Below are 18,994 nucleotides of genomic sequence, written 5' to 3'. Positions count from 1 at the left end.
AGCCCTGCCAGCCTTGCCAGCCCTTGCCAGTGCCCTCCGCCGTTGTACCGTTGTAGACTCTGTTTGCCTCTATTTATGCCACATGTTTGTGTTACCTCGCCGCCGATCTAGACTGCCTCGTCCACACTCGATGCGATACTCGCCTATATTGGCGAAATTGCGTGCTGGACTGGGTGCGAGATGGGGGTTGAGTGCCACTGCGAGTTGCTGAACCGAACAGGCTTCCGCTCCGACCGAGCGAGCAGGTTGGCGTGCCTGAGTGGATCGTCTGGACTGGTCGACTGGTCGTGGAGGAGATCTGGTGGTGGATGGTGGAGGGAAGCATAAGGAGCGGAAGCAAATCCGAAAGTCAAGTCCACGCGACTTGACGCGTCCACCGTCAGCCGTTATGACGCTTCAGCGCGTTTTGGCCTCAACACCTCCACTCGCACCAGTAACCACGATGGCGGCGACACTCACCCAGAAGCAGACGCATACGATCGACCCGAAGCTCCAGCCATGGGTTGAGAAGTAGTGAGTACAGGCTCCAGGGCAGCGGCCGCTGCTTGCCTGCGAATTTGAGCTGCCACCGACGCATGGTTAGCTAACGACCAGCCGCCCAAAGACGATCGACGATGTGTCGAGTCAGGACAACACGGTCGCTGTACTGAGGAAGGCTCTGATGAGCACGAATGTGAGTCTCCCTAACCTTCCCATGCCTCCCCCTTCCTCCAGACCCCCGGACTTCCCATCATCGCTTTCTTTGGAGCATGGCAAGCTGACTCCAGCTCCCGCACATGCTCTTCTACGGCCCGCCGGGAACAGGCAAGACGTCCACGATCCTCGCCCTCGCGCGGCAGCTCTTCGGCCCCGATCTCTTCAAATCGCGCGTGCTCGAGCTGAATGCGTCCGACGAGCGCGGCATCTCCGTAGTCCGAGAAAAGATCAAGACGTTTGCGCGCGAGACGCCGCGCCACAACCCCGGCGTCGCGAGCGATGGCAAGGAGTACCCCTGCCCGCCGTACAAGCTCATCATCCTCGACGAGGCGGACAGCATGACGCAGGATGCGCAGAGTGCGCTCAGACGTATCATGGAGACGTACTCGCGCATCACGCGGTTCTGTCTCGTGTGCAACTATGTTACGAGGTGGGTCTTCCTCACCTTCCCCGTGCCCACGGGAGCTTGACGGGACACGACAAGAATGAGCTAACGCACAGGATTATTGAGCCCGTCGCCTCGCGCTGCTCCAAGTTCCGGTTCCGCCCGCTGGAGCAGTCCTCGTCGCAGGCGCGCATGGAGATGATCGCCGAGAACGAGGGCGTCCAAGCCGACCCGGGCGTGCTTGAGCTCATCCTCCAGCTCGCGGGCGGAGACCTCCGCAAGGCCATCACATACCTCCAAACAGCGCAGAGGCTCCACCAGGCCTCGGACCCCCCGACGCCAATCACGGCGATGAGTGGTAAGTCCAGCAGCGCGCCAGCGCTGCCCACTGCTTTCTTCCCCCTTAGCTACTTGAAACCCAGTGAGCTGACAGCAGTACACGAGATCTCGGGCGTCGTCTCCTCGAGCGTGATCGACAACCTCCTGCGCTCCATGGGCATTGAGCCGGGTTCGGGGCTGAATCCCACGCTGGCGAACGGATTCGAGGGCGTGCGCAAGGCCGTCCGTTCCGTCGGTCGCGAGGGATGGTCAACAGGCCAGGTCCTGGAGCAAGTGCACGATGCGCTGATCCCGCTCGCTGCCATTCCAACGATCGCAAAGTCGAATGCGGCGCTCGCGATCGCAGAGTGCGACAAGGCTTTGTGCGAGGGCGGTGATGAGGAGCTGCAGCTGCTCGAGTGCTGTCTGAGGATTAAGGAGGCCATGGATAAGGCCTAGACGACGGCCGAGCGGAGCGAGGTCGGCGCGAGGCGTGTTGATAAGGCCCATTAGCTTCATCAGCCCCATCAGCCCGGGCAACGGATGGGAGCGGGAAGTGCAGAATAGAGCGCGGCGAGCGAGCAGCTGAAGAGGATTCAGAGGAGGCTGTACGATAAGAGCACATTTATGCATGTAATCTGATTAGAATTTGGATAGTCTCGCGTGGACTCGCGTGGAAGAGGGGTAATCGGTGACTAATCAGGATTAGCGGAAGCATCACCCCGACCTCCACCCCAGCGTCATTGACCCAGGAATTTGAGTCTTGAATGTCCAAGCGCGCCGATCAGCACTAGCAACAACAACCAACCTCTAGAATACTAGACGACTCGACAACACTCATTCCTCCCCTTCACTTCTCTCTCGTTGCCTCAATCGCCTAGACACGGTCTGATTTTGAGCGAACTTCCGACCGCCTTATCACTCCCTCACGTCCACTCTGAGCACCGAAGCAAAGCAGAATGGAGACGTACACGCTGCAACAGCTGCCGCCAGCCTACCGCCGTCTGTCGATTGCGTACTTCGACAATGTGACCAACAGCGCGGAGATCAAGAAAGAGCTCGTGCGGAGTGCGCTCATGGAAGGTCCGGAGGGGGAGGAGGCGCGGCGAAGGATGGACTTTGCGTTTGTCGAGGGGGACGTGGTGAGTTATGACTCCTTCTTTCATTTCTCCATTCTTTCTCTTCTCCGAACTGAGCCGAGAGGGCCTGGTTTGGTGGAAGAGCAAGAAAGGAAAGGGGAACAAGAGAAAAGCTAGACCGTTGGTGAGAAGAAGCTGACGTCCAGATCGTGTCCCGCCTGCACCTCCTCACGGCCATTCAGACGGCTCTCCTGACCTCTCTCCCGCAATCTTCCACTTCCTCCTCCCCCGCTTCCTCATCCACACCCTCAACCGCTACGCCAACCCCATCTGAGCCTTTGCCAGAGTCACCACCCCTGAAGACGAAGACGCACAACATCCACTCCGAAATCCTCCTAGCGCTGAACACGAACAACAACATCTCGGACGCGCTGCGCGCCTACTCGGTGTCGGACAAGACGAAGCGCCTGATCGTTGTGCGGATAGCCTCCGACTCGAGTCCTCCAGAGAAGGACCTCTACGCCCACATCGCGAGCATTGTGCAGGGCCAGCTCACGTCGCTGGACACGCTCGAGGCAAATGTGGACTGGAAAAAGGTCGACAAGCTCTACAAACTTGCCGAACTTAACCAGGCTATCAGGGGGCTGGGCGAGGATGAGCGGCTGGACAGGAAGCGCGCCGCTGTCGTTGGCACGGTCGCTGTCAAGCCGAGCACGTGATGCATCTTATCTCTGTGCTGGGCGCTCTACTGGTTACTGATGTGTCTACTGATTCTACATGGTGGACAACTCCGCGCGCCCACCTTCGCGGATCTGGCCGCGGCTCGACGGCCCAGCAGCTCGCCGCGCTCGCCTCGCTCGCCTCGCGGACCTGACGGTCCGCTACGCTCACTCACGCCACAATGGACAGCAGTCCGAAGCGCTTGCCCGGCTTCGCAACGGCGATGGGCGACTTGAACTCGGTGCCACTCGCGCGGCCCAGTTGTGGCGCGCCGAGTCGGAGCAGCGCGGCGTTGCGTTCCCGCGTCTGCGCAGCTATGGCGGGGAGGTGTCGCGTGAGCGGCGCGAGGGTGAGTTGCGTCCGGCGGAGGTGTTCCTCGGCTGAGCTCTCGAGCTTTTCCCGTAACTCCGAGGGCGCCTGTGGTGTCAGCTAAAACGCCGCGGACTGTGAGCTGGGTGAGGAGACTTACACGATCCAGGAGCGAGCTGACTGTCGCGTCCGTAGTCAGCTCCGAGGCAGACACACCGCTGAGACGCAACAGGAACGCGAGGTCGAACGCTGCCTGTCCTGCTGCCCTGTCGTCGGCGGCTGAGGCCCAGTCGAGTCCCCGCGCCTTCTCCACGAACGCGCGCATGAGGTTTTCGACGACCGGCAAACGTACGCCCGGCGGGATGCCGAGCCGCTTCACGTCGCTGCTGAGCTGCATCAGGGCTTTCGTGGCCGGGTCCGAGACGCGAGAGGGCAGTTCGGACGACACCGGCCGCAGCTTCAGGAGCGGCTTCAGCTGCGCCAGCGCGCGCGAGACACTCTTCCCCTGCCACTGCACGAGGGAGGAGGCGTGGGTCTCCATCAGCGCGGTCTTGATGCCGCCTGTTGTCAGCTAACGCACCGAATGTTGGCAGCTCAAGAGCAGGAGGAACTCACTGAGGTCGACTTCCGTGCCGCCCACGAGATCGGGGAGGAACGGCGACGCATGCACGAGATACAGCGCGATGCGGCCCACGAAGAGCTCAGCCTCGACGCTGCCCGTCGCGTCGCGGTGGCCGCCCGCATCGGCGAGTACGTCGTCGAGTACCTTGACGAGGGCGTGGAGGGCGCTCTTCAGCTTCTCCCTGTAATCTCCGTAGAGGCTGGCGGGCAGACCGGCGAGGTCGAGCTTGATGTCCTGAGCCGCGTCCTCGAGCAAACCCATGATCCCATCCAGCAGCGGGGTGCGGAATAGCGCCCGCTTCTTCAGCGACGACAGGAAGTGCTCCGTCCCTGTTCCGCCCGTGCCCGCCGAGACGGCCGGGAAGTGAATGTCCGAGAACATGAACGCCTCACAGTGGTTGTCGAGCCCCGAGTCCTGTCCGCTGCGGACCTGTGCCGCCGCCGCGGTGAGCTTGGACGAGAGCGACGTCACGATCGTGTCGAGCTTGGTCGTCCAGATCTCCTGCACGCGCGAACCCCACTCGGACTCGAGGGCGGACGCGATCTGCGCCTCGAACACCTCGTCGTCGCTGAGAATCTCGCGGAGAGACCGGCGCACGGACCACACGTCCGACACGGCCGAGAGCTGCTGCACCCAAGCCGGCACCGTTTCTCGGAGCACGTCGACGGCCGAGGATTGCCACGGCCCGAGCTTCTCCTTCAGCTGCGGCGCGGCGGCTGGCGGGATGAACGGCGTGAAGCCCGTGACGGAGCTGGGGAGGTAGCGGAGGAGAATCTGGGAGGAGGGGAGGGACTGGATGACGCGCACGGCCGAGACGGGCGGCGTCGCGCCGTTGCCGAGCGCTACCCTTGGCGGGAGGGGGAGGGAAATTGATGCAAGGCGAGAGGCTCGCCGGTGGTGACCCAGCGCGGCTACTGGCTGCGTCTGCACGACGGGTACCTCCTCGCCGACCTGGATCAGACGGATGGATTCGACGAGGATGCTCTCGCCCGCGCTGAAGCGTTTCTCGAAGATCGACTTGGCCAGCGTCACGGCGTCCAGGAGCACGTGCACCGCCTCCGAGATCGCCTTGGTCGTGTCCTCGCCCTGGTGCTTCGAGTCCACCCGCGACATCCGCCGTTGCCGCTTCGACGTCGTTGGGGCGTGTAAGATCTCACGCACGGCTCGCAATCGCTGAGACAGCAGCAGGTCGAGCGCCTCCGATACCGGCGTCTCGTCCAGTAAGATGATTGCGAGCAATGTGTCCGATCCAGCCTTCGCATCGAGCTTGTGCCGTGATCGCAGTGCTGCTGTCGCTCGCTGCACGATCTGTTGCCGGAAGGGGAGCAGCGTCGCCCACTGCTTCTCCATTAGCGGCAGGTATGCCTGTGTGTCAGCTGGACTCGCTGAACTGGCAGCTAGCGTAGACTTACCCTGTTGGCACTTTCTGGCATGTCCGACAAGCTGTCCTTGGCGACGCGAGCTACGAGCCAGAGGAAAGCAGCCGAGAGGTAGTCGTGGTGGGAGAGGTAGGAGTAGAGGGCCTCTGGCGTATCGATCAAGAGCTTCATGTGCGCTGCGACCGGCAACAACGTCGCAACGTCCTCTCCTTCTGAAGACTGCTCGGGAACCATTTCCCCGCTCGCCAGTTCGGTCGGGTTCGCACAAGCGCCAGCAACTGTCCGCAGACTCGAGCTCAAACGGAGTGACGACTCATGCAACGCCGTGATTTGCGAGGCGCTCGTCAAGAGATCACGGTATCGAGTTCTGCGTTGTCAGCTTAAACTTACCGAAACGGAAGCTCACCCAACCATGCTTCGCAGCTCGGACTGCTTGTTGAGCGCATCAGTCCGCATCTTGGCCTCGACCCGCTTGACCTCGTTGACCGGTAGCCGCCGGAAGACCTCGTCGGGCTCCATTCCCGCCCAGTCTCGGTCGTTTGCCGGTTCGTACTTCCTCCGGGCGCTGGACGCCGTTGATACGGAGGAGGGCGGGTGGACGGCACTCAAAGTGCTCGGGCGACGGACGTAGGAGGGTGCTGAGCCTCCGAGGGTCTGGGATGTCCGTGATCGTGTTCCCCGGCGAGACGGGACGGGACTCCATCCGCTTCCCGAGCTCTGGGAGTTCGGCGACATGGGCGACGCGCTCGGACGCCTCGGCGTCGTCCTTGCCGACATGGTGATGAGACTGCTGTTGTGACCGGCTGGCTCACGACTGAAGTTGCCTCATGGACGTGTCTGCCTGGCGGGCGTCGTGCCTGAAGTTTGACGACCGTGGGAGAATGACGCTGTTGCTGAATCGCAGATCACTGAGAATCGAAGTGAGGTTCGTCAACATTCTTGTCCCCCTAACCAACATGGCGCTCATCGAGGAGATCGAGGACGACAAGCGGAGGTCGCCGTCTCCCATCAAGGTCGAGGAGATCACGGATGAGGAGGATGAGAAGCCTCGGAAACCCAAGGTTGCTCCCCCCCCTCCGGCAGCGACCTCTGCACCACCCGCCCCCGTCTCCGACTTTCAGAAGAAGCTGCAGGACCTGACCTCGAAGATGGCCCTCCCGTCAGACCTTCTGCCAGCATTCATGAGTGAACAAGCAGGTAAGTTGTTGGTTGACGTTTCGGCCCAAAAACTGACCTCAGCGCCGATCGTCTTCGAGTCGTACAAGGACCAAGTGCAGCGGTGCCTCGCGCGGCTCTTTCCTCTCATCCAGTCGCCTGATTGGGCGTCTCTGTCGTTTGAGGAGCAAGCATCTACCTTGTCGCAGATACTTCGCCTTCGAGGAAATGATGCCTGGACCTCCCCGGGCATCTCCGACATGGTCGACAGTGAGGTGTGCAATTGTGCGCTGTAACTGACCGCAGACATTGTCTCAGCGTCTGGCGTTGACACCACGGAACTGTCACGTTACAATCTTATCTCCGTTCTGCGACCTCTCTTCTCTCCGCACCCGTACATCTCGAACAACAGGGCCGTTGCGAAACCGCTCGGAGGAGCCGAAGCTATGGACGACCTGCAAGAGACGTCGACGTACAAGACGCAGAACGGCTGGGGCAGCGCCAACCTCCTGCACTGGTCAAGTTCTGTCCTTCCCCCGATACAGCTAGAGAAGCAGCTGAACCTCATTCTTCCGCCGACACTGACCATGATGGACGACTGGGAGCCATTCTGGCGGCTGAAGGGCATCTGGGTGCTCAGCGGATGGTTGAGGAACATGGACAAGGAGGAACTGAAGCGGAGGAATCTGAACAGTCTCCTACTCAAGTCGCTATTGCACACGCTCAGTCTCCACGCCAAGGACTCGGGAGTCGTCTTGAACACCATCGTCGGCTTCCTCCTGGATGACTTTAAGGGCGAGAAGCGTGCTGACATCCTGAACGAGATCGTCGATAAGGCGTGCATCTCGGCCTGGTCTTATGCTAGCGGGGAAGATGCCAAGGCAATGCTCATACAGGCAGCCGTGGACTGGGAGACAATGTGCGGTGTGCTCGGCGCAGGCGTCGCGAGGTGGCTTAAGGTAAGCTCTTGCATAACCCTCAGCGTAGCTGACAGCAGGCGGCCATCCCCTCCCTTCTTGCACCCCTCGAGATTCCTCCTATGCCGAGTAATCTGTCTCACTTGAAAGCCAACCTGTCTGCTTTGCTGGCTACTGCCCAGACTCTGAAGGGGACCGGCCGCATCTCAAGGTGGCGTGGCCAGATCCTGAGTATGATCGCGAAGATGTGGGTGATGCTCTGCGAGAGGTGGCCAGAGGCGGGAGGAGCAGATATGGTCGACGACACGAACGGCAGCGAGAAGGAGCAGGTTGCTCAGATCAAATCACTCGCCCGCGGCATCTGCGACCTGATTGCTGATGAGTGCCCGTCAGTACGGGCTAACGAGTTCCAATCGCTTCTCGATCTGAACAAGGCACTGTTCGCTCCTTTGGTCTCTGCCCCATCCTAGAATTCATAGCACTCATGTTGTACTACCCCCTCATATGCTCAGAGCTCCAGTTGTATGCATAATATCTCTCCGTGCAAGGCAGAATCTGGACAATAACATCATTGCCACCGACCTCCACTTTGGACGGTGCGGTTTTGCTCCCGCGCCGCTGCAGGTTCGATCAACAAAACGTCACTTGAAAGTTGTTCCTCCAACGTATCCATACCCGTCACCAATGTCCTCCCGGCTACGACAATCGGGAGGAACTCCCCTACGATCAGATTCACCACTGAAACGCGAAATCGGACGGAGCCAGCAAGGAATGAGCTTCATCGGTTCACCAGCGACGCCGACCGGCCGGGGCACAGCGCTGAACTCGTCCCAGCGACTGAGCTCCAGTCAAGGGGCTGGCGGACGGATAGAGAAGGAGGAGTGGATCGCGGACGGACCGAAGAAGATTGTCATTGAGACGAAGGAGACCATCTTCAAGCCGACGACACCAGAGACGGGACCGCAGGCGCCAGTCATCCCGCAACGATGGCTCGGCGGCGATGAGCAACGGCGGTTGATCATATGGGCGATTGCACTGATCGAGGTGAGCTCATTGGGTCCTGCATGAAAGCTAACTAGCAGATCATGAAGCTTTGGGACGCTGCGGCTCCCCACTTCACTTCCGATCTGCCGACAACGCTTTCGAGCGCGGCTCGCATCAGAGGTCCAGTCAGCGCCGCTCTATGGGGCGTCGCCGAGTTTGTTCTGCTCTGCCTCGTCTCGCTTCTTCGGGTACCTGGGTTCTCCCCGATGCCTTCGAAGCCTGTCGGGATCCTTCTGCTCGTTCTGCTCCTCGCGGGGTGGAACCTTCTGTGCTGGTTTGTTGCCGATCCGCGAGCGTTCATCCCGACTGTCCGGATGTTTGGTGAGTTGTGATCACGAACGGCAAAAGCTGACAGACAGGCCCTGTTCATCTTGGAGAGGAAGGCTTCTTCTGGGGCTGGCTCTACATGATTGGGCACTTCATTAAGAGGATCACGGTTGGTGCTCCCGAGCATATCCAGGGCATTCACCACATTCGCATGCTGCCCTACAGCACGGCGACCATCAACCCGTCCTCGTTCACGTACTGCATCCCCCAGGGCAGCCGGGAGCCGATGTACATCCCGGTTCTGTTCAACAACTCGGACCCGGACCAGGTCGCGTACAGGACTTCGTCTCTCGTGGACGGCGAGAACGGCAAGAACCAGACGCACTCGGTCTACGCCTCGCACATGAAGGTCGCCAAGTCGCACCGCGGCTTCAGCTTGTCCCGTGACGAGGGAGATGAGGAGGACGAGGCAGAGACGATCCGCGACCTCGTCCGCGCTTCCAAGCAGCTCGACGCCGCCAAGCTCTCCAGCATCAAGGCTGCCGACAGCCTCCTCGCACCTCTGGCGATCACGCTGAAGGATACGGAGTCTATCCGTTTCCTGGAGATCAAGGAGCCCAGCGTTGTGACCCTGCTGAAGGTTGTGGACAAGCACGGCGACCGCTTCAACGTGAACCCGCACCGGGAGGCTGTCATCTACGAATGCCCCTCTGGCGGCGACTTTGTTGAGACAAACAAGAAGGGCAAGACCGTCACTTACCCTGGTGTCAAGGATGCGCCTCCCGAGCTGCGCTGCGTTGGCTCTGAAGACTTGGTCAACTTCCAGGTCCGTGGTGTGGCCCCGCTGCACGTCACCTACAACCGTATTGTCGATGGCAGCGTCGTCAGCGGCGGAGAAGTCAAGGGCATCGAGGACGAGCAGCCTGACGAGCTCTTTAGCCGTGTCAGCAAGATGCACAACGTCCCGCTCCGACTTCGCCACGACCTCATCGGCACAGAGGAAATCACGCTCGCGTCCGTAGTCGATGGACTCGGCAACACGCACACGCCTACGGGACCGGGTGCGACTATGGCTTTCAACGTTCTGCAGAAGCGCTCCGTCTCCTTCAACTGCCCCCGCCCCATCGAGCTGCTCGTTGGTGGCGCCGCCAAGCTTCCCGTCGAACTCCATGGTAGCGCGTCTAAGGGACTCAGCGTCAACTACACGTTCACGAACGCCGCCGGTGGTGTCTCCGCTCGCGACCTCGAGGTTACGGACCAGCGTGCTTACATCGACGTTCACGAGCCCGGCAAGTTTACGCTGCAGTCTGTCGGAGGAATGTGCCCTGGAGGCGTTCTCGAGCCGTCGACCTGCACTGTCCGCATGATCCCCCCTCCCACTGCCGACATCAGCGTCAAGACTCTGCACGAATGGTAAGTTGTCTTACACTCCCCTTCAACTAACACCAGTTCCAACGACGTTGGATCCGCAGTCGCGTTCGAGTTTACTGGTACCCCGCCGTACACTGTTTTCTATACCGAGCAGAAGAAGGGCAGCCCCGCTGTGAAGAAGCAGCATGTCTTCCGCGGTGCCGGTGGCGAGCTCGTCCTGAAGCCGGAGCGCGAGGGCAAATACACCTACACGTTCTCCGGCCTGAACGACGCGCGCTACACTAACATTCCCATCGACTACCCGGCCATTCACCAGGTCGTGCGACCGCCCGCGAGCATTATTCTCACCGGCTCGAAGCACCGCCAGCTGTACCACTGCTCGCCCGACGAGGTTGGCGTCGAGCTCGATGTGCAGGGCAACGATCCGCTCAAGCTGCAGTACCGCACCAACTGGGCTGGCCAGTCGATGAACACGACCGTCCCGATTAAGTCTGGCAAGCAAGTCCTTTCGGTGCCCGTGCCGAAGGAGTTACACGCGTACACTGGCGCTTCCGGCCGCTTCGTCATCACCCTCGTGTCAGTCGAGGACTCGAACGGATGCGTCAAGCGCCTGCAGTCGCAGCAGATTGACGTCGACATTGACCGCCACACACCCTCTGCACGCTTCGCCGCCAGCGAGCGGGTCACGATCAAGGAGGGCTCCCAAGTCAACGCTGCGCTCCGCTTCACCGGAAACGGACCCTGGACGCTCGAGTACACGCTCGACGGCAAGCCTCAGCCCGCGTTTAAGACACGCGAGTCGAACAGCCAGCTGCAGCTGAAGCAGAAGGGTCTGTATGTCCTGACGTCGGTCAGGGACGCGCACTGCCCCGGAGACATTGACGAGTTTGACGCCAAATACTCGGTCGACTTCCTGCCGAAGCCCGTCGCGTCGCTCGCCGAGTCGAGTTTCATCAAGTCGGTTGGCAACGGCAAGTACCGCACGTCCGGAGTGTGCTCGGGTCAGGAGGAGGGTGCCGCCATCGCGTTCGAGGGCGCCTCTCCTTTCGCGATCAGCTACAAGGGCTACGTCGACAACAGCGGCGGCCAGACTTCTGTTCTGAACAGCGCGCAGAACACTGGCGTGCTGCACCTCGCGTCCGAGAAGCCAGGCACGTACCTCTACAAGTTCTTCAAGTTGACCGACTCGAACTATGAGGACACCAAGGTCGACTTTAGCCTTGAGCACACTGTGCACGGACGGCCGAGCGGCATTTTCTCGCGCCAGAACACGCTCAACCTGTGCCGCGACACCAAGCTCGAGACCAACGCCAAGCTCAAGCTCACGGGCCAGCCGCCGTTCACGGTGACGCTGGGCGTGCGCCGTCCCGCGAGCGCAGAGCTCATCGAGCACAAGGTGCAGGTGCCCGGCCGCGAGTGGGATGTGGAGCTGGACGAGACCGTCGCCGCTGTGGGACGGTACGAAATCGTGCTGCTCGAGGTCGCGGACGCTAGTGGCTGTCCGTACGCGCCCGCGTCGGCGGACAGCATCGCGACGCCGGTCGACGTGGTGGAGACGGCGCGCGTGGTCCCCCTCTCCAAGGACCAGGACGTGTGTGTGGGCCAGACGCTCAATTTCGAGCTGCAGGGCAAGTCCCCCTGGCTGGTCGAGTACGAGTGGCAAGGGCGGCGGTACGAGGTGACCTCTTCGTCGGCGCGCTTCACGCGCGAGGCCGAGAAGCCGGGCGTGTTCCAGATCCACTCTGTGGCGCTGAAGGACCGCCGGGGCCAGGCACAGTGCAAGCGCACCATTGACGGGCTGAGCAAGACGGTCCACCCCCTCCCCTCGGTGCGCATCCAGGACGGCACGCAGCACCTGCACGAGGGCGACCAGCCTGCCATCTTTGGCGTGAAATTCCAGGGCACGCCGCCGTTCACGTTCACCTATGTCCGGTTCGAGATGAGCAATGGCAAGAAGAAGGTCGAGGAGACATTGACTATAAGCGAGATTTGGGAGTATGAGTACTGGATCAGCAGCTCGACGCCGGGCGACTACGAGGTCACGTCGATTGCGGACAAGTACTGCCGCTTCCCGCCGCTGGGCGCGAGGGAGGACGTATGAGCGAGGGTCGAGCGCAGCGAGACCCGAGCGTGGCTCGAGCGAGAGCGCCGATAGTGCTCCTCGGTGCTCCTCAGCGGGCGCGGCGTGCGCGGCGTGCGCGGCGTGCAGTCGAGAGGAGACAAGGAGACGCACGATGTAGCCATTCCTGACGAGTGTGGCAGATATGACATAGATAATGCATTCAAAGTGTACAGCCAAAACCCTAATATACAGTATCGTTCTACTCGCTCTACTCGTTCTACTCGACACCCTCCCAGCCCCAGATCCTGCGGCCGAGCAAATGTCCACACCCAGGCTCATGCGGCGCGTCCATGCCCCCGCGCCCGTCGACGCGTTCCCCCTCCCCGCCCCTTCGGTAGGGACCCTCACAATCGGGCGTGAGGCAGAAGACGCAGGGAAATCCACCGACGCGCTCGCAGTCGCCGAGATAATCCTTGTACGTTGCGAGATACTCGAGCGCGCCTGCTTCGTCGACCTCAATGAGGCCCGCCAGGGCCTTGTCCTCTTCCTCTTCCTCTTCGCCGGCGTGTGTGGGGGGCGGAGTAGTCTCCCCGGGCAGGGGGTATCGGAACAGCCGTACGTCGAGGGGCGGCTGTGTCTTTGCGCCTCCGGGCTTCTTCTTCCCCCGACTTTGGTGGAGGGAGCCCGTATACGCCTGCCACTCTGCAATCTTCTTGCGTGCGCGGACGTACTTCTCAGTGGCATTCTTGGCCCAGCCCAGGTTACGCTGCACGCTCTCAACCCATCCCTCGCGGAAGGCGTGGCGCCAGATGTTGAGGTCGTAGAATTTCGAGATGCCCACGGCTTCTCCGCCGATGTTCACTGAGCGGAGGCGGGGGAGCGCGGGCAGGACAAAGTACGCGCGGTTGGAAGGGGGTAGGTCGGCTGGATTCACGCCCCCAGAAGCGGCCAGGAGGGCCTGGTTCCTACGCGAGTTTGTGCGGAGCGAAATGGTACTTTGGCCGGCTGAGCGGTGGCCGCGCCGGTGGCGCGCGTACTCTGCTTGTCTTGCTGCCTCTTCCTCCTCGGCGCGGCGCAGGTCCAGTTCCGCGCGCTCGGCGGCGCTGAGCCCTCGGACGGAGGCCGCGTTGCGCTGCGCCTCCTGCTGTCTCTGCTCGCGCAGGTATGCGGCCGTGCGCATCCGCGTGTCCCATGCCGCGAGGGCTTTCTCCCTCTCTTTCGCCCGCTGCAGGCAGACGGTCACGCAGAGCCCGCCCAGCTCGCGCGACATCAGCTCGCCCTTGTCCTTGCTCCTGAAGCCGAAGAGATTCGTGCGGTCCAGCACGAGATGTTCGAGTCGGTCATAGTTCCGCAACAATGTCGCGAGAACGGCATCGAGACGCACGTTGGTCGTCGAAATGTCCAAATACGTCAATGCGGGGAACATGGGCGCGCCCCCATTCGCCACAGGCGCTGGCGGCGTGTTGGTCGAGAAGGCGACGGGCGCGAGGGGCTCGGGCTTGGTCACGAGGACGTAGGCAATGTCGCGCGACGGCACGCGGAGACGGAAATGCGTGAGGTGTTTCGCAACAGGTGCCGAGCCGAGGAAGGCGACGCAGCGCACGTCGAAGAAGACGATGGGCTGCGCGAACGTCTTGGGCTTGGCGTGCTGTAGTTTCTGGGAAAGGTAGGGGAACATGCCCTGGCCCGTGTATCCGCGGTCTTTGGGGGGATCGGCCGGCGTCTGCGCCCCACTCATCGTGCGCGGCGTCACTGTTCCCGGCGTCCCGCGCGCGGGGGTCAGCGCCGGCGTGCCCTCCTCGCTTGGACCGAGGCTCAGATTCTCGAGATCGCTCTCGAGTTCGCTGTCCTCGGGCGTGGGCGTAGGAGCGTCGGGGTCCTCGCTCCCGTCGAGCGCTCCGGAGAGTTTCGCGACACGGGTTCGTGGAATAGGCAGGTGTTTCCGCGGCAGCAGGTCCTGCACTAGCGACAGGTAGCGGAAACTTGGCGTCTCGGGCCACGTCTGCAAAGTGTGCAGCGCCTTGTCAAAGTACGACCCCTTCAGGAACTGGTAGTAGTTTGCTTCTTCGACGTAGGGGCGGAAACGCAGCTCGAGGCGCGAGAGGTCCGGCCGCGGCGAGGCGAACATATCCTCGAGGTGCTCGGGGGCAAAGTTCGTCCCGACGTGGAGCATGAGGGTTTGGAGGCTGGGAATGAGCCGGAGGACACTGGGCGTTAGCTCGTCCACATCCTGGTAACGTACTTGTTCAGCATGTCCACATCGCCCTTCCAACACTCAACGCAAAGCGTCCTCACGAGCTCATCACCGCCTCTTCCCGCCCCTCGCTGGCCACCATTCTCCTCCTCCCTCATCCTCCGCTCCTTCTCCCGCGCCAGCGCATTGTAGAGCGGGTAAAACTGCCTCGGACTAGTCAGCACGAGATGTTCCCACCTCCACCGTCTCGAGACAGAGTACGGAAGCACGAGGCTCAGTGCCCGTACAGTGCTCAGCTTCTGGGCCGGCGGGACGTGCGCTAGCACAACGTCCAGGAGCTCGGGCGGGAGGGAGAGGAGCGACGTCTGTTGCCCGGGCGAGTCGGCCGTGTCGTCGGGCGTGTCGTCGTCGTTGGGCTCGCTGGTGTCTGGTCGTGTGACGCCGTTGGAGTCGTTGACGCCGTTCGCCGTATCGGTGGGTGCACATTCGGCATGCCCGTTCGACAGTATCGCGTCCGAACCAGCAGTCGCAGCGGTCGCGTGCGGATCATTGCCGGCATCACCCATACCGTCTGTTCCGTTAGCTGCTGTCCTCACGTTCTTCCCAGCTCCCAGCTCCGGCTCCAGCTCCCAGCTCCCAGCCTACCAGCTCCACGAGCACACGAGCACACGAGCACACGACGCTGGCGCTAACGCCTGCTAACGCTCACCGTGACGCATACCCATATCGCTCTACTTTGCGATAACGGTAGTGCTTGGTGATGGGGTCAGGTGACAATTGAGCAAGATGAAGAATCTGGGGAAGCCCGCTTGTGTCTGGGGTTGGATTGCAGTGCGGGGCAGACCTGCAGCTGGCTACTCTGTGTGCGCGTGCGTCGCATGTGTCGGTCTTGTCCGCTGAGTGGACCGCACAACCTAAGCAAGGCCAGCAAGGACTGGGTGAAGGTTTGCCGCCGCCTGTGCCCGCCTGTGCCCGTCTGTGCCCGTCTGTGCCGCTCTGCCTCCACCTGCCTCCACCAGCCTCAGCCGGCTCAGCCCCTGCCAGCTCTGCCAGCTTAGGTAGACATGGGCAGACGATGGACGGTTAAGCTCCCGCGGGCCACAGTGGCACGTGACTGTGGTTTTCCCGCTTTTTTTCTCACCCAAATTCCCCCAAACCTGCGTACCTGCGTTGCCCGCCCAGCGTGCCCAGCGTGCCCAGCGTTGCCAGTGGCAGATGTACCAGAATGCTCACGGGGCGCTGGCTAAAGCGGCTGGGCACCACGCCCAAAAGGCAGAGAGCGGAGAGAGCTGCTACAGTACACGGGTCGTTCTTATGCATGCCTTCTGGACACTCTTACGATGCCCACGTCGCATACGAGCATGCTCTGGTGCTATTTTGGCGAGCTCCAAGAACCCATGTGAGAGGCACCACTTGCACACCGAGTGCACATCCCCAAAGCCTCAGCCCTCTTCTTCCGCGCTCGCACACACTTCCCCCAAAAGCACCGACATCGTCACATCCCCGTTACATTTGCTCTAAACCTTCCTCGGAGCACGCTCCAACCGTAGTCTAAGCACACTTCCTCCAGACGTACTGCTCATGCTCAACTGTGCTCGCTGCGCTCGCAGCTCGTTGGCGAAATGAGGATACAGGTTACATTTCGACACTGATGCAATGCAAATACCTAAAATGGGCGGTTGTAATGGGGAGGGAGATAGGGATGTGCGGGGGTGGTTGATGCTGTACTGCAGACCAGGCAGTCTTCCGGGAATCCATGACTCTTTTCGCCACTCGGACAAAATGATCAGATGCGCGGGAATGAATGCTGAGGATAAGAGAGAGAGGAAAAGGACCTGCACAATGGGAGAAGAAAGGGGGACAATAGGTGGCGGCGGCCACCTACTCTTGTGGACCGTAGGTCAGCGCCGTGCGAGTCCACATTATCGGTGGGGGCACAAACTCGACGCGCGAACACGGCGGCGACGCAATGCTGCACTCTGCCTCCGAGTCCGCGCTCGAGATGAGAGACGGCGTGTCGATCTCGGGCTCCGTTTCCCGCTCGTCGTCCTCGGGGCGCTCCTCGCGGAGACGGGAAAAGACGACAGTCGCAATGCTCTCGTTGGACGAGACCGAAGACAGCTTGCTCATGCCGCCCTCGTCGGCTGACGAACCGGGGGTCGACGACAGCGTTGTCGTGTCGTCGTCCTCGTCGCAGCCGACAGACTTGAGCAGCTCGACGAGCGTCGCAGACAGCGAGCGGTAGCCCTCAAACTGGGGCTGGGCAGATTCCCGGTCGAGCGAGCTCATGCGCGCAAACATCATGCGGCGGCGCGCAAAGCATGCACTCCACTCGTCTCCGTCGTCCTCGACGCCGGACAGATCCGAGTCTTCCGGCGAAGCAAAGGGAGATGATGGGCGCGTGTCATCGTCGCTGTCGGATGCCTCCGCCATCTCTTCGTCGTGATCGCTCTCGTCGTCGTCCTCGTCGTCGTCCATATAAGACAAGCAACGGGCCCCACGGGCCGGGAGGACGCAGGAGCGCTCCTGTTCTGAGGGGGGCGCGAGAGGGGTGCGGTCGTATTCTGAGGCCGAGTACGTGTCGAAGCACTTCTGTAGACACGAGTCAGTTTCAGATCATATATCAATTTGTGTCAAAACTCACAGTGACAACACAGCCATCGACCTCGCCCTGCCAGTGGACAGTCTTGCAGCGGCGGTAATCGCTGCCGTCCGAAAAGCTGGAGCGCGCAGACGACGTGCGGCTGCTGGCGTCGAACTCGACGGGAGGGGATGACGGGCGGAGGCAGCCACGCGCTGGGGACAGCGACGGGCGCAGCTTCTTCGCCGGCTGGGGAGTCGGCGAATGCGGGATGTTGTGAACAGAAGACATGATGGTGGTGATGGAGAGAGTTGAGGGATATAGGGGTCTTGATCGTTTCCTGTTACTGATTGATCAAACGACGAGAACTGAGGGTTGATAGGAATAAGAGGAAGTCGCACTTGGTAGTATTGCTTGAACTTGGTGACGATCGAGCTGATTGTAACGGTGGTAGCCCTCGTGTAAGAAACCCAACAGCTGGGTGCCTACAGACTAGAATGAGATGGTGCCGAACAAAGTCGACTCGTCTTCTAGTAGGACCTCAACATCGCAAAGAGGAGGGGGAGGAGTGCGGACGGGTACGGGCAAAGATAAAGGAGGATGAGAGTGGTCAAGGAAGAAGCCTAGAAGGGGTGTCAGTAAATGACGTATCAAGGACGATCACTGGAAGCAATGAGACGAGGGATCGTGCAAGTCATGGGGACGCCGGTCAACCTGGTGAGGGACCCCCGCGTGCGGGGAACCAGACGACCAGTGGTGGACTATGCTTGATGTGCAAGGACACAGCGTGCGCCTCTGGCCTGTCCTGTGAACCAGTGCCGTACACCCGGGCAACGCTAATGGAATAACCTGAGGGGGTGTATGGCGTGGAGTAGGACCGTTAGGCTGAGGCACGGAATGCGTAACGCTATTCCAGCAGTCTGCCAGGTGGGCCAAGGCGTGCAGAGGCGTGCCGGATTGCGGGATTTCATGCGCCGCCGCCGAACTGCCTTGCCGCCCTCTGCCCATGCACAGGTCGCACACACACGGACTCGGCGCCGGGTCGGAGATCGTGGCAATGCACTAAGCCGAAAAGTCCAACTCACCTAATCAAGCCAAGCTTCCTATCGTGCGTGTGCTGGATCGAACAGAGCCAGGGAGTGCGCGATTTGATTGCAGCTGATTGTGCAATGCGGGGTGGGATGTCGGATGGGAGTGTCAAGTTTCGGGACGACGGGTCAGAAGCGCGTGAGCGTTACGACCGATGCTTGATGAAACTTGAATTTGGCTCTGAAGCTTGCGGCGGACGCTATGCGGACACAAAGAGAGAATACGCTCGGATACACCGGAAAACGCGGTGTGCGTGCGTACTTTCGTGCGCGCAATGTCTGGGTCGCGACAGAGGGACGACGGCTCTGTCGAAGAGACGCCTAGGCGTAACCTTTGCAATCAGAGAAGCAACGGCGTCAAAGTGGCGTTCTCGATTGGTTGTCTGAGCGACAAACCGGCGAGATGCGTGTGCGCACGGGAGGCGTGGCCGTTGAGCGTTTGCGGGAATACGGTGGATAGAAAGAGGAGGAAGCGCTGCTTGCTCTTCTTTCCTTGTCGTGTGGAACGGGCCGTAGTCGCTGGTCGCTGGGAGGGAAAAATACCGCTGGGCGAAACTGCTCGAGAGAAGTTCGCTGGGGTGACAAAACGGAATCTATCGGATTGCTGGGAAGTCGGGTTCGCCCAAAAATATTACCTGCAGGTGCAAGTTGGAGTGACGAGTACGGGGCACTTTACAGCGAAACGCGGCGCAAACGACACAAAGCCGAACACGCGCACGACGCAGGCCGCCTTGAAAAACGAGGATGGAGGATGGTAAGGTGGTGGAAGTCGATGGGGGTCGATGGGGAGAGGTGAAGGCGAAGGGA

At 61.1% G+C, this 18,994-nt stretch overlaps 7 protein-coding genes across 7 annotated transcripts; 4 read left to right on the top strand and 3 right to left on the bottom strand.

Moving 5' to 3' along the window:
- Positions 1-442: 442 nt before the first annotated feature.
- Positions 443-1,858, top strand: A1Q1_02592 (DNA replication factor (activator 1 subunit); the record flags this gene model as incomplete). Its single annotated transcript, XM_014323853.1, has 4 exons — positions 443-513; positions 595-673; positions 768-1,126; positions 1,198-1,858. The coding sequence occupies 4 exons, from the start codon at positions 443-445 to the stop codon at positions 1,856-1,858; spliced, it is 1,170 nt and encodes a 389-aa protein (XP_014179328.1).
- A 500-nt stretch (positions 1,859-2,358) lies between these two features.
- Positions 2,359-3,197, top strand: A1Q1_02591 (uncharacterized protein; the record flags this gene model as incomplete). The annotated part of the gene is made up of 2 exons (XM_014323852.1): positions 2,359-2,541; positions 2,685-3,197. The coding sequence occupies 2 exons, from the start codon at positions 2,359-2,361 to the stop codon at positions 3,195-3,197; spliced, it is 696 nt and encodes a 231-aa protein (XP_014179327.1).
- A 172-nt stretch (positions 3,198-3,369) lies between these two features.
- Positions 3,370-6,285, bottom strand: A1Q1_02590 (uncharacterized protein; the record flags this gene model as incomplete). Its single annotated transcript, XM_014323851.1, has 6 exons — positions 3,370-3,615; positions 3,668-3,786; positions 3,860-4,057; positions 4,123-5,494; positions 5,542-5,875; positions 5,915-6,285. 6 exons carry the CDS (start codon positions 6,283-6,285, stop codon positions 3,370-3,372), a joined length of 2,640 nt encoding a protein of 879 aa, XP_014179326.1.
- A 179-nt stretch (positions 6,286-6,464) lies between these two features.
- Positions 6,465-8,050, top strand: A1Q1_02589 (uncharacterized protein; the record flags this gene model as incomplete). Its single annotated transcript, XM_014323850.1, has 3 exons — positions 6,465-6,933; positions 6,982-7,622; positions 7,661-8,050. 3 exons carry the CDS (start codon positions 6,465-6,467, stop codon positions 8,048-8,050), a joined length of 1,500 nt encoding a protein of 499 aa, XP_014179325.1.
- Positions 8,051-8,264: 214 nt separating this feature from the next.
- On the top strand, positions 8,265-12,363 carry A1Q1_02588 (uncharacterized protein; the record flags this gene model as incomplete). Its single annotated transcript, XM_014323849.1, has 4 exons — positions 8,265-8,624; positions 8,672-8,945; positions 8,984-10,196; positions 10,341-12,363. 4 exons carry the CDS (start codon positions 8,265-8,267, stop codon positions 12,361-12,363), a joined length of 3,870 nt encoding a protein of 1,289 aa, XP_014179324.1.
- Positions 12,364-12,601: 238 nt separating this feature from the next.
- On the bottom strand, positions 12,602-15,084 carry A1Q1_02587 (uncharacterized protein; the record flags this gene model as incomplete). The annotated part of the gene is made up of 2 exons (XM_014323848.1): positions 12,602-14,510; positions 14,567-15,084. The coding sequence occupies 2 exons, from the start codon at positions 15,082-15,084 to the stop codon at positions 12,602-12,604; spliced, it is 2,427 nt and encodes an 808-aa protein (XP_014179323.1).
- Positions 15,085-16,399: 1,315 nt separating this feature from the next.
- A1Q1_02586 (uncharacterized protein) lies at positions 16,400-17,390 on the bottom strand (the record flags this gene model as incomplete). The annotated part of the gene is made up of 2 exons (XM_014323847.1): positions 16,400-17,110; positions 17,163-17,390. The coding sequence occupies 2 exons, from the start codon at positions 17,388-17,390 to the stop codon at positions 16,400-16,402; spliced, it is 939 nt and encodes a 312-aa protein (XP_014179322.1).
- Positions 17,391-18,994: the final 1,604 nt, after the last annotated feature.

This window comes from Trichosporon asahii, assembly GCF_000293215.1.
Source record: "Trichosporon asahii var. asahii CBS 2479 unplaced genomic scaffold scaffold00051, whole genome shotgun sequence".
Classification (NCBI taxonomy): Eukaryota; Fungi; Basidiomycota; class Tremellomycetes; order Trichosporonales; family Trichosporonaceae; genus Trichosporon; species Trichosporon asahii.
The sequence above is the reverse complement of the archived record's forward strand: the minus strand, read 5'-3'. Positions and strand labels throughout refer to the sequence as shown.